The sequence below is a fragment of the Leucoraja erinacea genome, chromosome 4, assembly GCF_028641065.1.
Source record: "Leucoraja erinacea ecotype New England chromosome 4, Leri_hhj_1, whole genome shotgun sequence".
NCBI lineage: Eukaryota > Metazoa > Chordata > Chondrichthyes > Rajiformes > Rajidae > Leucoraja > Leucoraja erinaceus.
The window spans coordinates 102,921,843-102,936,610 of record NC_073380.1 but is presented as its reverse complement, the minus strand read 5'-3'; the positions used below and the strand labels follow the sequence as shown (position 1 = coordinate 102,936,610).

At 45.7% G+C, this 14,768-nt stretch overlaps 1 protein-coding gene across 1 annotated transcript in view; it reads left to right on the top strand.

Annotated features, from left to right (window-relative positions):
* Window positions 1–5,862: 5,862 nt before the first annotated feature.
* The window catches only part of LOC129696074 (adhesion G protein-coupled receptor E1-like), a 38,505-nt gene continuing 29,599 nt past the window's right edge, over window positions 5,863–14,768 (top strand). Inside the window, exons 1-6 of the mRNA XM_055633481.1 lie at window positions 5,863–5,881; window positions 5,935–6,075; window positions 8,917–9,054; window positions 10,955–11,095; window positions 12,683–12,823; window positions 13,341–13,481. Coding sequence (XP_055489456.1) covers window positions 5,863–5,881; window positions 5,935–6,075; window positions 8,917–9,054; window positions 10,955–11,095; window positions 12,683–12,823; window positions 13,341–13,481 — 721 coding nt within the window. The remainder of the gene's footprint in view (window positions 5,882–5,934; window positions 6,076–8,916; window positions 9,055–10,954; window positions 11,096–12,682; window positions 12,824–13,340; window positions 13,482–14,768) is intronic.

The following is a 14,768-nucleotide window of genomic DNA, read 5'->3' as shown; positions in this document are numbered from 1 at the left end:
CCACGAGTTCCGAAATTCCCACTACGTTAATTGTACGTAGTTACCACAAGTTAAATTTGTTTTAAACTCGGGGTACCTCGTGGGTCAACTCTAACCGTGAGACAGGTGTTTAAAGAGGAAAGATTCTGAAGGAAGCAAAATGGCCAACAGTGGTATTTTCGAAAGTTAAAGGATAATATTATGGAGAAACAAATCTAGTGGTGGACTCAAAGATTGGGTTGGCATGGTGACACAGCGGTAGAGTTGCTGCCTCACAGCGCAGGTTTGATTCTGACTAAAGGGCCTGTCCAACTTGGCGATTTTTTCAGCGACTGCTGATATCATTGACTGATGTATCAATTCACCAAAAAATTTGCGGCGTGACGCAGTGTGACGCAGTGTAATGACGTATTGACGCGCGGTGTTTTTTCAAGTGTTGCAACATTTGTTAGTCACCTCTGGATTTTTGAAATGTTGAAAATCTTTTGGCGACACTGATACGACTCTGAAAAAATCGGCAAGTGGGACAGGTCCTCAAGGGCGCTGTCTGTACGGAATTTGTCCGTTCTCCCTGTGACTGCGTAGGTTTTCTCCAGGTGCTCCAATTTCCTCCCACATCCCAAAGATGTGCAGGATTTTTGGCTTCTGTAAATTGTAAATTGTGAACTGTTAATTGGCTTCTGTAAATTGTGAATTGTGTCTATTGTGTACAAAAATATAACCAGTGGCATATGACATGATACAGTTATTGTACAGCTTCAATTGTGACGTTTAGCTATAGTAAAGAGAAAAGAAGAGAGAAAAAGGAAAGTGGAATGTGCAAGGATAGAACCCCTAGACTACCAAATTGGTGTAGCCAAAGAGTGAATTAAGGGCCTGTCCCACGAGCATGCGACCTGCATGCGGCAAGCGCGACCAAACCGGAAGCGGGGGCCACGCGGAGGTCAAGTGCGTGATGTGAACTTCGAGCGAAGTCCGCAGGAAGTTTGCGCGTGATGTACGACGTCAAGACGCTGCGCACGCCCGTCGAGCCGGTGCATCCGGCGTCGAGGCGGCTGCGGGCCGGCAGGCCGTTGCCGTGCGGAATATTTGAACAAGGTCAGTTTTCCAGAAACCCCGCGCGATGTCGGGACCAGCTCCGCACAACTCCATACGGCTCCGGTGATCGACGTGGGAACAGCCCCGCGAGGCCGTACGGCTCAAGTGACCACGTTAGGTCGCGCTTGCAGCATACAGTCGCATGCTCGTGGGACCGGTGGACTTGGTGGGCTGAAGGGCCTGTTTCCATGCTGTATCTCTAAAGTCTAAAGACTGGAATGAATACACAATACAGCATTCAGCAAAGGAGGATAAAAAGATAATAAAGGGAGAAAGAGTACAATGAGAGAAAAAAATTAGATATTTGTATTCTTTTAAGTTATGAAAAGGAAGTTTAAGTGAACAGAGACAAAAATGCTGGAGAAACTCAGCGGGTAAGGCAGCATCTATGGAGCGAAGGAATAGGTGACATTTCGGGCCGAGACCCTTCTTCAGACTGATGTGGGGCTGGGGAGGGGGGTGGAGGGGGCGGGAATAAGAAAGGAAGAGGCGGAGACAGTGGGCTGAGGGAGAGCTGGGAAGAGGAGGAGAAAGCAGGGACTGCCTGGAATTGGAGAAGTCAATGTTCATACCGCTGGGGTGTAAACTGCCCAAACGAAATATGAGGTGCTGCTCCTCCAAATTACGGCGGGCCTCACTCTGGCCATGGAGGAGGCCCAGGACAGAAAGGTCAGATTCGGAATGGGAGAGGGAGTTGAAGTGCTGAGGCACCGGGAGATCAGGTTGGTTATTGCGAACAGAGTGGCTGTGTTGGGCGAAGCGATCGCCAAGCCTAGGCTTGGTCTCACAGATGTACATCAGCTGACTCTAGTGAACATTGTCTTTTAAGACAACAAGTCTGAGATAATAGGTATTGGGAATAGACTGACATTTGAATGAGTTTGTTATCATATTCATGAGGGCACGATGAAATTCCTCGTTGTTCTGAATCTGAGATTAAATGATAGACATGGCAGTGATGGATACAACATCAAATGCAAAACAGCAGATTGGTGATAAGATTACATTGCAACCCGAAAGTGTGCCAAAATTATACATTCGACAGATATACTGCATCAAGGGCCTGGCCCACTTGGCGATTTTTTCGGCGACTGTCGGTGTCATATCAGTGTCGCCAAAAGATTTTGAACATTTCAAAATCCAGTGGCGACAAAAAAATGTTGCGACACTTGAAAAAACACTGCGCGTCACTGAAGGGCCTGTTTCCACGGTGTGTCTCGAAACTAAACTAATCTAAAGAAGGGTCTGAAACATAGAAATATAGGTGCAGGAGTAGGCCGTTTGGCCCTTCGAGCCTGCACCGCCATTCAATATGATCATGGCTGATCATCCAACTCAGTATCCTGTACCTGCCTTCTCTCCATACCCCCTGACCCCTTTATCCACAAGGGCCACTTCTAACTCCCTCTTAAATATAGCCAATGAACTTGCCTCAACTACATTCTGTGGCAGAAAATTCCAGAGATTCACCACTCTCTGTGTGAAAATGTTTTTGTCATCTCGGTCCTAAAAGATTTCCCCTTTATCCTTAAGCTGTGACCCCTTGTCCTGGACTTCCCCAACATCGGGAACAATCTTCCTGCATCTAGCCTGTCCCAACCCCTTAAGAATTTTGTAAGTTTCTATAAGATCCCCTCTCAATCTCCGAAATTCTAGAGAGTATAAACCAAGTCTATCCAGTCTTTCTTCATAAGACAGTCCTGACATCCCAGGAATCAGTTTGGTGAACCTTCTCTGCACTCCCTCTACGGCAAGAATGTCCTTCCTCAAATTGGGAGACCAAAACTGTACGCAATACGCAAGGTGTGGTCTCACCAAGACCCTGTACAACTGCAGTAGAACCTCCCTGCTCCTATACTCAAATCCTTTTGCTATGAATGCTAACATACCATTTCGCTTTCAGCACTGCCTGCTGCACCTGCATGCCTACTTTCAATGACTGGTGTACCATGACACCCAAGTCTCGTTGCATCTCCCCCTTTTACGAATCGGCCACCATTCAGGTAATAGTCTACTTTCCTGTTTTTGCCACCGAAGTGGATAACCTCACATTTATCCACATTATACTGCATCTGCCATGCATTTGCCCACTCACCCAGCCTATCCAAGTCATTTTGCAGCCTCCTAGCATCCTCCTCACAGCTAACACTGCCCCCCAGGTTAGTGTCATCCGCAAACTTGGAGATGTTGCATTCAATTCCCTCGTCCATATCATTAATATATATTTTAAATAGTAGGGGTCACAGCACTGAGCCTTGCGGTACCCCACTAGTCACCGCCTGCCATTGTGAAAAGGACCCGTTTACTCCTGAAGGAGTTAGATGTGGCCCTTGTGGCTAAAGGGATCAGGGGGTATGGAGAGAAGGCATGTATGGGATACTGAGTTGGATGATCAGCCATGATCATATTGAATGGCGGTGCAGGCTCGAAGGGCCGAATGGTCTACTCCTGCACCTATTTTCTATGTCTATGTTTCTATAAGCAGATAAGCCTGGGTTGCTTGCGTCCGGATTGCATGAACGTTGAATTCTCCCAATTTTGCTAGCCCTTGCTGTCTCCTCCCCTTCCTTAACCCTCGAGCTGTCTCCTCCCATCCCCCCGCCCTCAAGCTCCTCCTCCTCCCTTTTTCCTTACTTCTCCCCCCCCGACCCCCCATCAGTCTGAAGAAGGGTTTCGGCACGAAACGTCGCCTATTTCCTTCGCTCCATAGATGCTGCTGCACCCGCTGAGTTTCTCCAGCAATTATGTGTACCCCCGTTTACTCCTACTCTTTGCTTCCTGTCTGCCAGCCAGTTCTCTATCCACATCAATACTGAACCCCCAATACCATGTGCTTTAAGTTTGTATACTAATCTCTTATGTGGGACCTTGTCGAAAGCCTTCTGGAAGTCCAGATATATGAAGAAGGGTCACGAGCCGAAACGTCACGTATGCCTACTCTCCAGGGATGCTGCCTGTCCGGCTGAGTTACTCCAGCATTTTGTGTCTATCTTCAGTTTAAACCAGCATCTATAGTTCCTTCCTACACCAATGTCTCTTTTGTTTCCTAGGTCTCTATATCTGTTTCACTTGGGATCAACATGTCACTTGTTTAACATGTGATGACGGATACATACCACGTGACGACAACAACACGTGTGTCGGTGAGTTTCAAGATTTGTTTTAAGATATGGTTTCCAAAAACGTCACATTATTCTGAGTTCAATCTTCATATTCTAGAGTTGATGCCTTAGTCACCTTGAAACATTATTTTTTATTGTTGACCTGTCTGGGCTTGACTTAATTCAAATCACATAAAAGCAAGCCGGGCCTATCTAACTTCAGATGCACAACAGCCTGGATTACTCTCCCCTCCCCCGCCCCCCCCCCCCCCCCCCCCCCCCCCCCCCCCCCCCTCCCCCCCCTCTCTCTCTCTCCCCCTACCCCACCCTCTCCCTCCCCCCCTCTCCCTCCCTCCCTCTCTCCTCTCTCCCTCTCTCCCCTCTCTCCCCTCCCTCTTCCTCGCCCCCATCTCTCTTTTACGGCTCGATTGTAATCATGTATTGTCTTTCAGCTGACTGGTTAGCATGCAACAAAAGCTTTTCCCTGTACCTCGATACACATGACAGCAACCTAAACTGAACTGAACTGGACTAAATTAAAGTAAACTAAATCAAACAAGTGCTGGTTACTGAGAGAGTGACTGCATTAGATTTCTTCAGTCAGAGGGTGGTGAATCTGTGGAATTCTTTGCCACAGACGGCTGTGGTGGCCAAGTCAGTGGATATTTTTAAGGTGGACATAGATAGATTCTTGTTTAAGAAGAAACTGTAGATGCTGGAAAATCGATATACGTAAAGGAAGAAGGGTTTCGGCCCGAAACGTTGCCTATTTCCTTCGCTCCATAGATGCTGCTGCACCTGCTGAGTTTCTCCAGCATTTTTGTGTACCTTAGATAGATTCTTGATTAGTGCGGGTGTCAGGGGTTATGGGGAGAAGGCAGGAGAATAGGGTTAGAAGGGAGAGATAGATCAGCCACGATTGAATTGCGGAGTAGACTTGATGAGCCGAATGGCATAATTCTGCTCCGAGAACGTATGAACATTAGCTAAGATATTGCGTGGTGAATTGCACGAGAGGACGTCAGCCTGGGCCCTGCTCATAAAGTTTTCTCTCTGTCTCAGATAAAGATGAATGCCACGAAGGTCTGTGTGGCCCCAATGCAGCCTGCAGAAACACAATCGGAGGTTTCCTCTGCAGTTGTATCAGGGGATTTGTCCCGATATTCAACCAGCCACTGAATAATAGACCAACGTCCTTCTGTGTTGGGGAGTGGGAATGAAATGTCACTGTCTCTTGCTCAGGGCTGCGTCCAGCCTCATTTAATTGTTTTGTACTGTTGATAAATAAAGGACAATAGCCAATAGGTGCAGGAGTAGGCCTTTCGGCCCTTCGAGCTAGTACCACCATTCGATGATCATGTCTTAGTACCCCGTTCCTGCCTTCTCCCCATATCCCCTGACTCCGCTATCTTTAAGAGTTCTATCTAACTCTCTCCTGAAAACATCCAGAGAATTGGCCTCCACTGCCTTCTGAGGCAGAGAATTCCACAGATTCACAACTCTCTGGGTGAAAAAGTTTTTCCTCATCTCCGTTCTAAATGGCTTACCCCTTATTCCTAAACTGTGGCCCCTGGTGCTGGACTCCCCCAACATTGGGAACATGTTTCCTGCCCCTGATGGAGTAGACTTGATGGGCCGAATGACCTAATTCTGCTCCGAGAACTTACGCTAAAATCAACTAAAGATGTTGCGTGAAGTGAATTGTATGAGGAACGTCAGCCTGTGCCCTGCTCACAATGTTTTCTCTCTGTCTCAGATAAAGATGAATGCCGTGACGGTCCGTGTGGCCCTCATGAAGCCTGCATAAACACATTCGGAGGTTTCCACTGCAAATGTTTGAAGGGATTTCACCGGATATCAAACCAGCTGGAAAATAGGACGGTGTCCTTCTGCATAGGTGAGTGGGAATGAAAGGTCACTGTCTCTTGCTCAGGGCTGCATCCAGTCTCACGTCAAGTCAAGTCAAGTGAGTTCATTGTCATCCCCCCCTGTTGATCTAGGCTCTTTGTCTGCATATCTCAAACCTAACATCACGAACCTGGGGATTAAAGTGGACCCTGAGCTTAGATTTGACTGTCAGGTAAGGGCTGTTGTTAAATCTGTTTTTTTCCATCTGAGGCAGCTGGCAAAAATAAAGCCGATTTTGTCGAGGCAGCACTTTGAGACGGTAATCCACGCATTTGTTACCACCCGGCTGGATTACTGCAATGCACTGTATCTGGGGGTTAGTCGGACCTCCATCGCCCGTCTCCAGATGGTACAGAATGCAGCTGTTCGTCTCTTGACTGGCACACGAAAGCATGATCATGTTTCACACCTTTTGGCCTCTCTCCACTGGCTGCCTGTTCAGTATAGGATTCGTTTTAAAATTCTTTTATTTACTTTTAAATCCCTAAGTGGTCTTGCCCCGTCCTACCTATCTGAGCTTCTTCACCCTTATTCACCCTCCCGCTCTCTCAGGTCAGATGATCAGCTGCTCCTGATTGAGCCAAAGACTAAGCGGAAGCTCAGAGGGGACCGTGCCTTTGCTGTGTCGGCTCCGAGATTGTGGAATGAATTGCCTCTGCACGTTAAACAGGCCCCTTCTCTAGCTGTTTTTAAATCACTCCTGAAGACGTATCTATTCTCCATGGCCTTTGTAGACCAGTGAGGTGTCGAATTGTTTATTAACTTTATTTGCTTGGTTTTGCTGCGTTGTTTGTACTTGTGTTTTATGTTTTTTTTTAATTTATTGTTTGGATTTTCGTATGTAATTTATGCGCCTCGTGTTAGTTGTATGTTCTGTTGTTCTGCCTGTTTTATGATGTCTTGCTTGTTTTCTTTTTTCTGTACAGCACTTTGGTCAGCTTTGGTTGTTTTTAAGGTGCTTAACAAATAAAGTTATTATTATTATTATTATGTGTCCCAGATAGGACAATGAAATTCTTGCTTGCTGCAGCACAACAGAATATTGAAAGCATAAATACAGAACAGTTCAGTTCAATATACACATAAATAAGTGTGTATAATTTGAGTATAAGAGCAGGGAGGTTCTACTGCAGTTGTACAGGGTCTTTGTGAGACCACACCTGGAGTATTGCGCACAGTTTTGGTCCTAATCTGAGGAATGACATTCTTGCCATAGAGGGAGTACAGAGAAGGTTCACCAGACTGATTTCTGGGATGGCAGGACTTTCATATGAAGAAAGACTGGATAGACTTGGCTTGTACTCGCTAGAATTTAGAAGATTGAGGGGGGATCTTATAAAAACGTACAAAATTCTTAAGGGATTGGACAGGCTAGATGCAGGAAGATTATTCCCGATGTTGGGGAAGTCCAGAACACGGGGTCACAGTTTAAGGATAAGAGGGAAGTCTTTTAGGACCGAGATGAGAAAATCATTTTTTACACAGAGTGGCGAATCTGTGGAATTCTCTGCCACAGAAGGTAGTTGAGGCCAGTTCATTGGCTATATTTAAGAGGGAGTTATATGTGGCCCTTGTGCCTATGGAGAGAAGGCATGTATGGGATACTGAGTTGGATGATCAGCCATGATCATATCGAATGGCGGTGCAGGCTCGAAGGGCCGAATGGTCTACTCCTGCACCTATTTTCTATGTCTATGTTTCTATAAGCAGATAAATTGCAATAGGCTGTTATAGTTCAGAGTTTGTTTGATAGCTAGTTTAATAGCCTGATTGCTATGGGGAAGTAGCTATTCCGGAACCCGGATGTACCAGACTTCAGGCTCCTGTACCTTCTACCTGATGGCAGCAGAGAGATGAGTGTGTGGCCAGGATGGTGTGGGTCCTTGATGATGCTGGCAGACTTTTTGAGGCAGCAACTGCGATAAATCCCTTCGATGGTGGGGAGGTCAGAGCCGATAATGGACTAGCAGTGGTTACAACTTTTTGTAGCCATTTCCCCTCCAGGGCGCTCAAATTGCCGAACCAAGCCACGATGCAACCGGTCAGCATGCTCTCTATTGTACACCTGTAGAAGTTAGAGAGAGTCCTCTTTGACATACTGACTCTCCGTAATCTTCTCAGGAAGTAGAAGCGCTGATGTGCCTTCTTTATAAATGCATCAGTGTTCTGGGACCAGGAGAGATCTTCGGATCTTGTTGTATATAGCTGTTTAGTTTAGTTAAGTTTGATTATGGTGGGTTAAGTTTGGTTTAGTTTAGTTTAATAGTTTAGTTTTGTGGTTTAGTTAATTTTGGTTTAGTTTAGTTTAGTTTTTTACGAGTTTGCACGTTCTCCTCGTGACCGCGTGGGTTTTCTTCGGGTGCTCTGGTTTCCTCCCACACTCCAAAGACGTGCAGGTTTGTAGGCTAATTGGTTTCGGTAAAAATTGTAAATTGTCCCCGGTGTGTGTAGGATAGTGTGTGGGGATCGCTAGTCCACGCGGACTCGGTGGGCCGAAGGGCCTGTTCCCGCCCTGTAGCTCTAAACTAAACTATGGATGCGCGAAGGGCCAGGATTCAACCTATGGCGGCTGAAACGCTCACTCTTTAGTCAGAGGGTGGTGAATCTGTGGAATTCATTGTCACAGAAGGCTGTGGAGGCCAAGTCAATGGATATTTTTGAGGCAGAGATAGATGGATTCTGGATTAGAACGAGTGTCTGGGGAGAAGGCAGGAGAATGAGATTAGGAGGGAGGGATAGATTAGCCGTAATTGAATGGCGGAGTACACTTGATGGGCCGAATGGCCTAATTCTGCTCCTATCACATGACCTTATGACTCTTGTTCTATAGAAATAAACGAGTGTGACTCTAGTCCTTGTGGGCCCATGGCTACCTGTCACAACACTGAGGGCAGTTTCTACTGCTCCTGCAATAAAGGATTTGACGGTGATTGTAAATTAGCCAACTCCTCGAAGTTGTGCTGCAGAGGTAAGCACCCTTGGCTCCTGGGTCTTCCTCTTTCACCCGCTGCCTGGATCCCAGTCTCTTATCTCTTTTCCTGTTACATCAGTGCTGTCTTGAAAACTACCAACTCCATTTGATCAAAGCCATTCTACACTTCATTCACTTGGGTGGTGTGGTCTATTAATTTATCATCAACATTTTTGTCAATAATTTAAAATAATATTTACAATACAATAAAACAAAACAGAACCCACCAACATAATACAAGACAAACAAATATCCGAAATAAACTACTATGCAACTATGTTAGAATCCTTATTAAAGACACATTCCACCCCCCGTGGTCCCGGAAATCCCCCGCGGTGCCCGTGGACAGCGCGTAGTCCTCTTCTAACACCACCCAGGTGCGGACGTAACCCCGGTAAAGGGACAGGCAGCCGGCTCGGGCAGAGCCCTCCTCCGCCTCACCTGGCTTTAAGGTGATAGAGGCAAAGTTTAGAGGGGATGTGCGGGGCAAGTGTTTTTTACACAGAGGGTGGCGGGTGTCTGGAACGTGCTGCCAGGGGTGGTGGAGGCAGATCCAATAGTGGCGTTTAAGAGGCTTCTGTACAGGGGCATGGATATGCAAGGAATGGAAGGATATGGAGTATGTGCAGGCAGATAAGAGGTGGGCTTGGCATCATGTTTGGCACAGACATTGTGGGCCGAAGGGCCTGTTCTTGTGCTGTACTGTTCTATGTTCTATCAAACATGAAGGAATTGTATTTACATTGTAAGGCCGGCTCGGTGGCGCAGCGGTAGAGTTGCTGCCTCACAGCGCCAGAGATCCGCGGTCAATCCCGACTACGGGTGCTCTCTGTACGGAGTTTGTACGTTCCCCTGCATGGGTTTTCTCCGAGATCTTCCGTTTCCTCCAACAAGCCAATGACATACAGGTTTGTAGGTTAAGTGGCTTGCTATAAATGTAAATTGCCCCTAGTGTGTGTAGGATGGTGTCAGTTTGCGAGGATCGCTGGTCGGTGCGGACTCGATGGGCCGAAGGGCAGTTTCCATGCTGTGTCTCTAAACTAAACTAAACTAAAATCAATTAAACTTAGGTGGACAAAAGTGCTGAGAAACTCAGCGGGTGCAGCAGCATCTATGGAGTGAAGGAAATAGGCGACGTTTCAGGCCAAAACCCTTCTTCAGACTTATGGGGGGGGGGGGGCAGGGAGAAGAAAGGAAAAAGGAGGAGGAGGAGCCCGAGGGTTGAGGGAGAGATAGGAAGGGGAGGAGACAGCAAGGGTTAACAAAATTGGGAGAATTCAATGTTCATGCCCCCAGGATGCAGACTCCCCAAGCGGAATATGTGGTGCTGTTCCTTCAATTTCCGGTGTTGCCCGCTCTGGCCATGGAGGAGACCCAGGACAGAGAGGTCGGAGACGGAATGGGAGGGGGAGTTGAAGTGCTGAACCACCGGGAGGTCAGGTTGGTTTTTGCGGACCGAGCGGAGGTGTTCGGCGAAACGATCGCCAAGCCTACACTTCGTCTCACCGATGTAGATCAGCTGACATCTAGAGCAGTGGATGCAATAGATGAGGTTGGAGGAGATACAGGTGAACCTCTGTCGCACCTGGAATGACTGATTGGGTCCTTGAATGGAGTCAAGGGGGGAGGTAAAGCTCAATTAAACTAAACTGAAATAAACTAAACTGAAATAAAATAAAATAAATTTAAATAAAATAAAATAAATTAAAATAAAATAAAATAAAATAGTATAAAATAAATTCAACTGTGAAGTTGCTTTTAAACCTGAATGTCTTGGTCTGGTTAGTTAGTCAACATACTCATGCGTTAGAGGGAACTACAGATGCTGGTTGACACGGGAGGTTAACATCACGTTATTCATCTCGTCCGCTTATTTATTATTCTTCATGTGTTGCAGATAAGGACGAGTGTGAGTCTGAACCGTGTGGAGATAACGCAGTCTGTCACAACACAGTTGGGAGCTTCTACTGCAAGTGTGTTAAAGGGTTTTACACTGCGGAACACAGGTTCACCGACCCCAAGGAGTCTCAATGTAAAGGTGAGTCTAACCGCTGTCAACATCTGCCTGCTCACTCGTAACATGAGGCCTCTCCAGTTCAGTTTATTGTCACCTGTACTGAGGTACAGATAAAAGCTTTTGTGTCGCGCTCTATCCAATCAGTGAAAAGGCTATACGTGGTTTTACATTTGGTGGCACGGTGGCACAGTGATGGAGTTGCTGCCTTACAGCGCCAGAGACCCGAGTTCCATCCTGACTACGGGTGCTGTCTCTACGGAGTTTCTACGTTCTCCCCGTGACCGTGTGGGCTTTCTCCGAGATCTTCGGTTTCCTCCCACACTCCAAAGACTTGCAGGTTTTGGAGGTTAATTGGTTTGGTGAAATTGCATAAATGTAAAATTGCCCCTAGCGTGTGTAGGATAGTGACAATGTGTAGGGATCGCTGGTCGGCACGGACTAGGTGGGCCGAAGGGCCTGTTTCTGTGCTGTATCTACAAAACTAAACTAAACTAAGCCAGCCACAGTGTGCAAATACAGGATATAGGGAATAATAGGAATGAAATTTGATTTTGATTTGATTCGATTTTTGATTGGAGAAAGGCTAACTTTGATGAGATGCGAGATGATTTAAAAGGAGTGAACTGGGACATTTTGTTTTATGGGAAAGGTGCAGGAGTAGGCCATTCGGCCCTTCGAGCTAGTACCACCATTCGATGATCATGTCTTAGTACCCCGTTCCTGCCTTCTCTGACCTGTCCTATACCAGACTGATTCCTGGGATGTCAGGACTGTCTTATGAAGAAAGACTGGATAGACTTGGTTTATACTCTCTAGAGTTTAGGAGATTGAGAGGGGATCTTATAGAAACTTACAAAATTCTTAAGGGGTTGGACAGGCTAGATGCAGGAAGATTGTTTCCGATGTTGGGGAAGTCCAGGACAAGGGGTCACAGCTTAAGGATAAGGGGGAAATCCTTTAAAACCGAGATGAGGAGAACTTTTTTCACACAGAGAGTGGTGAATCTCTGGAACTCTCTGCCACAGAGGGTAGTTGAGGCCAGTTCATTGGCTATATTTAAGAGGGAGTTAGATGTGGCCCTTGTGGCCAAGGGGATCAGAGGGTGTGGAGAAAAGGCAGGTACGGGATACTGAGTTGGATGATCAGCCATGATCATATTAAATGGCGGTGCAGGCTCGAAGGGCCGAATGGCCTACTCCTGCACCTAATTTCTATGTTTCTATGTTTCTATGTTTCTCCCCATATCCCCTGACTCCGCTATCTTTAAGAGTTCTATCTAACGCTCTCCTGAAAACACCCAGAGAATTGGCCTCCACTGCCTTCTGAGGCAGAGAATTCCACAGATTCACAACTCTCTGGGTGAAAAAGTTTTTCCTCATCTCCGTTCTAAATGGCTTACCCCTTATTCCTAAACTGTGGCCCCTGGTGCTGGACTCCCCCAACATTGGGAACATGTTTCCTGCCCCTGATGGAGTAGACTTGATGGGCCGAATGACCTAATTCTGCTCCGAGAACTTACGCTAAAATCAACTAAAGATGTTGCGTGAAGTGAATTGTATGAGGAACGTCAGCCTGTGCCCTGCTCACAATGTTTTCTCTCTGTCTCAGATAAAGATGAATGCCGTAACGGTCCGTGTGGCCCTCATGAAGCCTGCATAAACACATTCGGAGGTTTCCACTGCAATTGTTTGAAGGGATTTCACCGGATATCAAACCAGCTGGAAAATAGGACGGTGTCCTTCTGCATAGGTGAGTGGGAATGAAAGGTCACTGTCTCTTGCTCAGGGCTGCATCCAGTCTCACGTCAAGTCAAGTCAAGTGAGTTCATTGTCATGTGTCCCAGATAGGACAATGAAATTCTGGCTTGCACTGTCCTCTGTCGCACCTGGAATGACTGCTTGGGTCCTTGAATGGAGTCAAGGGGGGAGGTAAAGCTCAATTAAACTAAACTGAAATAAACTAAACTAAAATAAAATAAATTAAAATAAAATAAAATAAATTAAAATAAAATAAAATAAAATAAAATAAAATAAAATAAATAAAATAAAATAAAATAAAATAAAATAAAATAAAATAAAATAAAATAAAATAAAATAGTATAAAATAAATTCAACTGTGAAGTTGCTTTTAAACCTGAATGTCTTGGTCTAGTTAGTTATTCAACATACTCATGCGTAGGAGGGAACTACAGATGCTGGTTGACACGGGAGGTTAACATCACGTTATTCATCTCGTCCGCTTATTTATTATTCTTCATGTGTTGCAGATAAGGACGAGTGTGAGTCTGAACCGTGTGGAGATAACGCAGTCTGTCACAACACAGTTGGGAGCTTCTACTGCAAGTGTGTTAAAGGGTTTTACACTGCGGAACACAGGTTCACCGACCCCAAGGAGTCTCAATGTAAAGGTGAGTCTAACCGCTGTCAACATCTGCCTGCTCACTCGTAACATGAGGCCTCTCCAGTTCAGTTTATTGTCACCTGTACTGAGGTACAGATAAAAGCTTTTGTGTCGCGCTCTATCCAATCAGTGAAAAGGCTATACGTGGTTTTACATTTGGTGGCACGGTGGCACAGTGATGGAGTTGCTGCCTTACAGCGCCAGAGACCCGAGTTCCATCCTGACTACGGGTGCTGTCTCTACGGAGTTTCTACGTTCTCCCCGTGACCGTGTGGGCTTTCTCTGAGATCTTCGGTTTCCTCCCACACTCCAAAGACTTGCAGGTTTTGGAGGTTAATTGGTTTGGTGAAATTGCATAAATGTAAAATTGCCTGTAGCGTGTGCAGGATAGTGACAATGTGTAGGGATCGCTGGTCGGCACGGACTAGGTGAGCCGAAGGGCCTGTTTCTGTGCTGTATCTACAAAACTAAACTAAACTAAGCCAGCCACAGTGCACAAACACAGGATATAGGGAATAATAGGAATGAAATTTGATTTTGATTTGATTTGATTTTTGATTGGAGAAAGGCTAACTTTGATGAGATGCGAGATGATTTAAAAGGAGTGAACTGGGACATTTTGGTTTATGGGAAAGATGTAGAAGAGAAATGGAAGACATTTAAAGGGGACATTTTAAGAGTACAGAATCTTTATGTTCCTGTTCAGTTGAAAGGAAACAGTAAAAATTGGAAAGAGCCCTGGTTTTCAATGGAAATTGGACATCTTGTTCGGAAAAAGAGGGAGATTACAATAATTATAGGCAGCATGAAGTAAATGAGGTGCTTGAGGAGTATAAGGAATGTAAAAAGAATCTTAAGAAATAAAGTTAAAGAAGATATGAGGTTGCTTTGGCAAGTAAGGTGAAAGTAAATCCAAAGGGTTTCTACAGCTATATTAATAGCAAAAGGATAACGAGGGATAAAATTGGTCCATTGGAGAGACAGAGTGGACAGCTATCTGCAGAGCCAAAAGAGATGGGGGAGATATTGAACAATTTTTTTTCTTCGGTATTCATCAAGGAGAAGGATATTGAATTATGTGAGGTAAGGGAAACTAGTAGAGTAGCTATGGATACTATGAGGTTCAAAGTAAAAGAAGTACTGACACTTTTGAAAAATATAAAAGTGGATAAGTCTCCAGGTCCTGACAGGATATTCCCTAGGACATTGAGGGAAGTTAGTGTAGAAATAGCCGGGGCTATGACAGAAATATTTCAAATGTCATTAGAAACGGGAATAGTCCCGAGGATTGGCG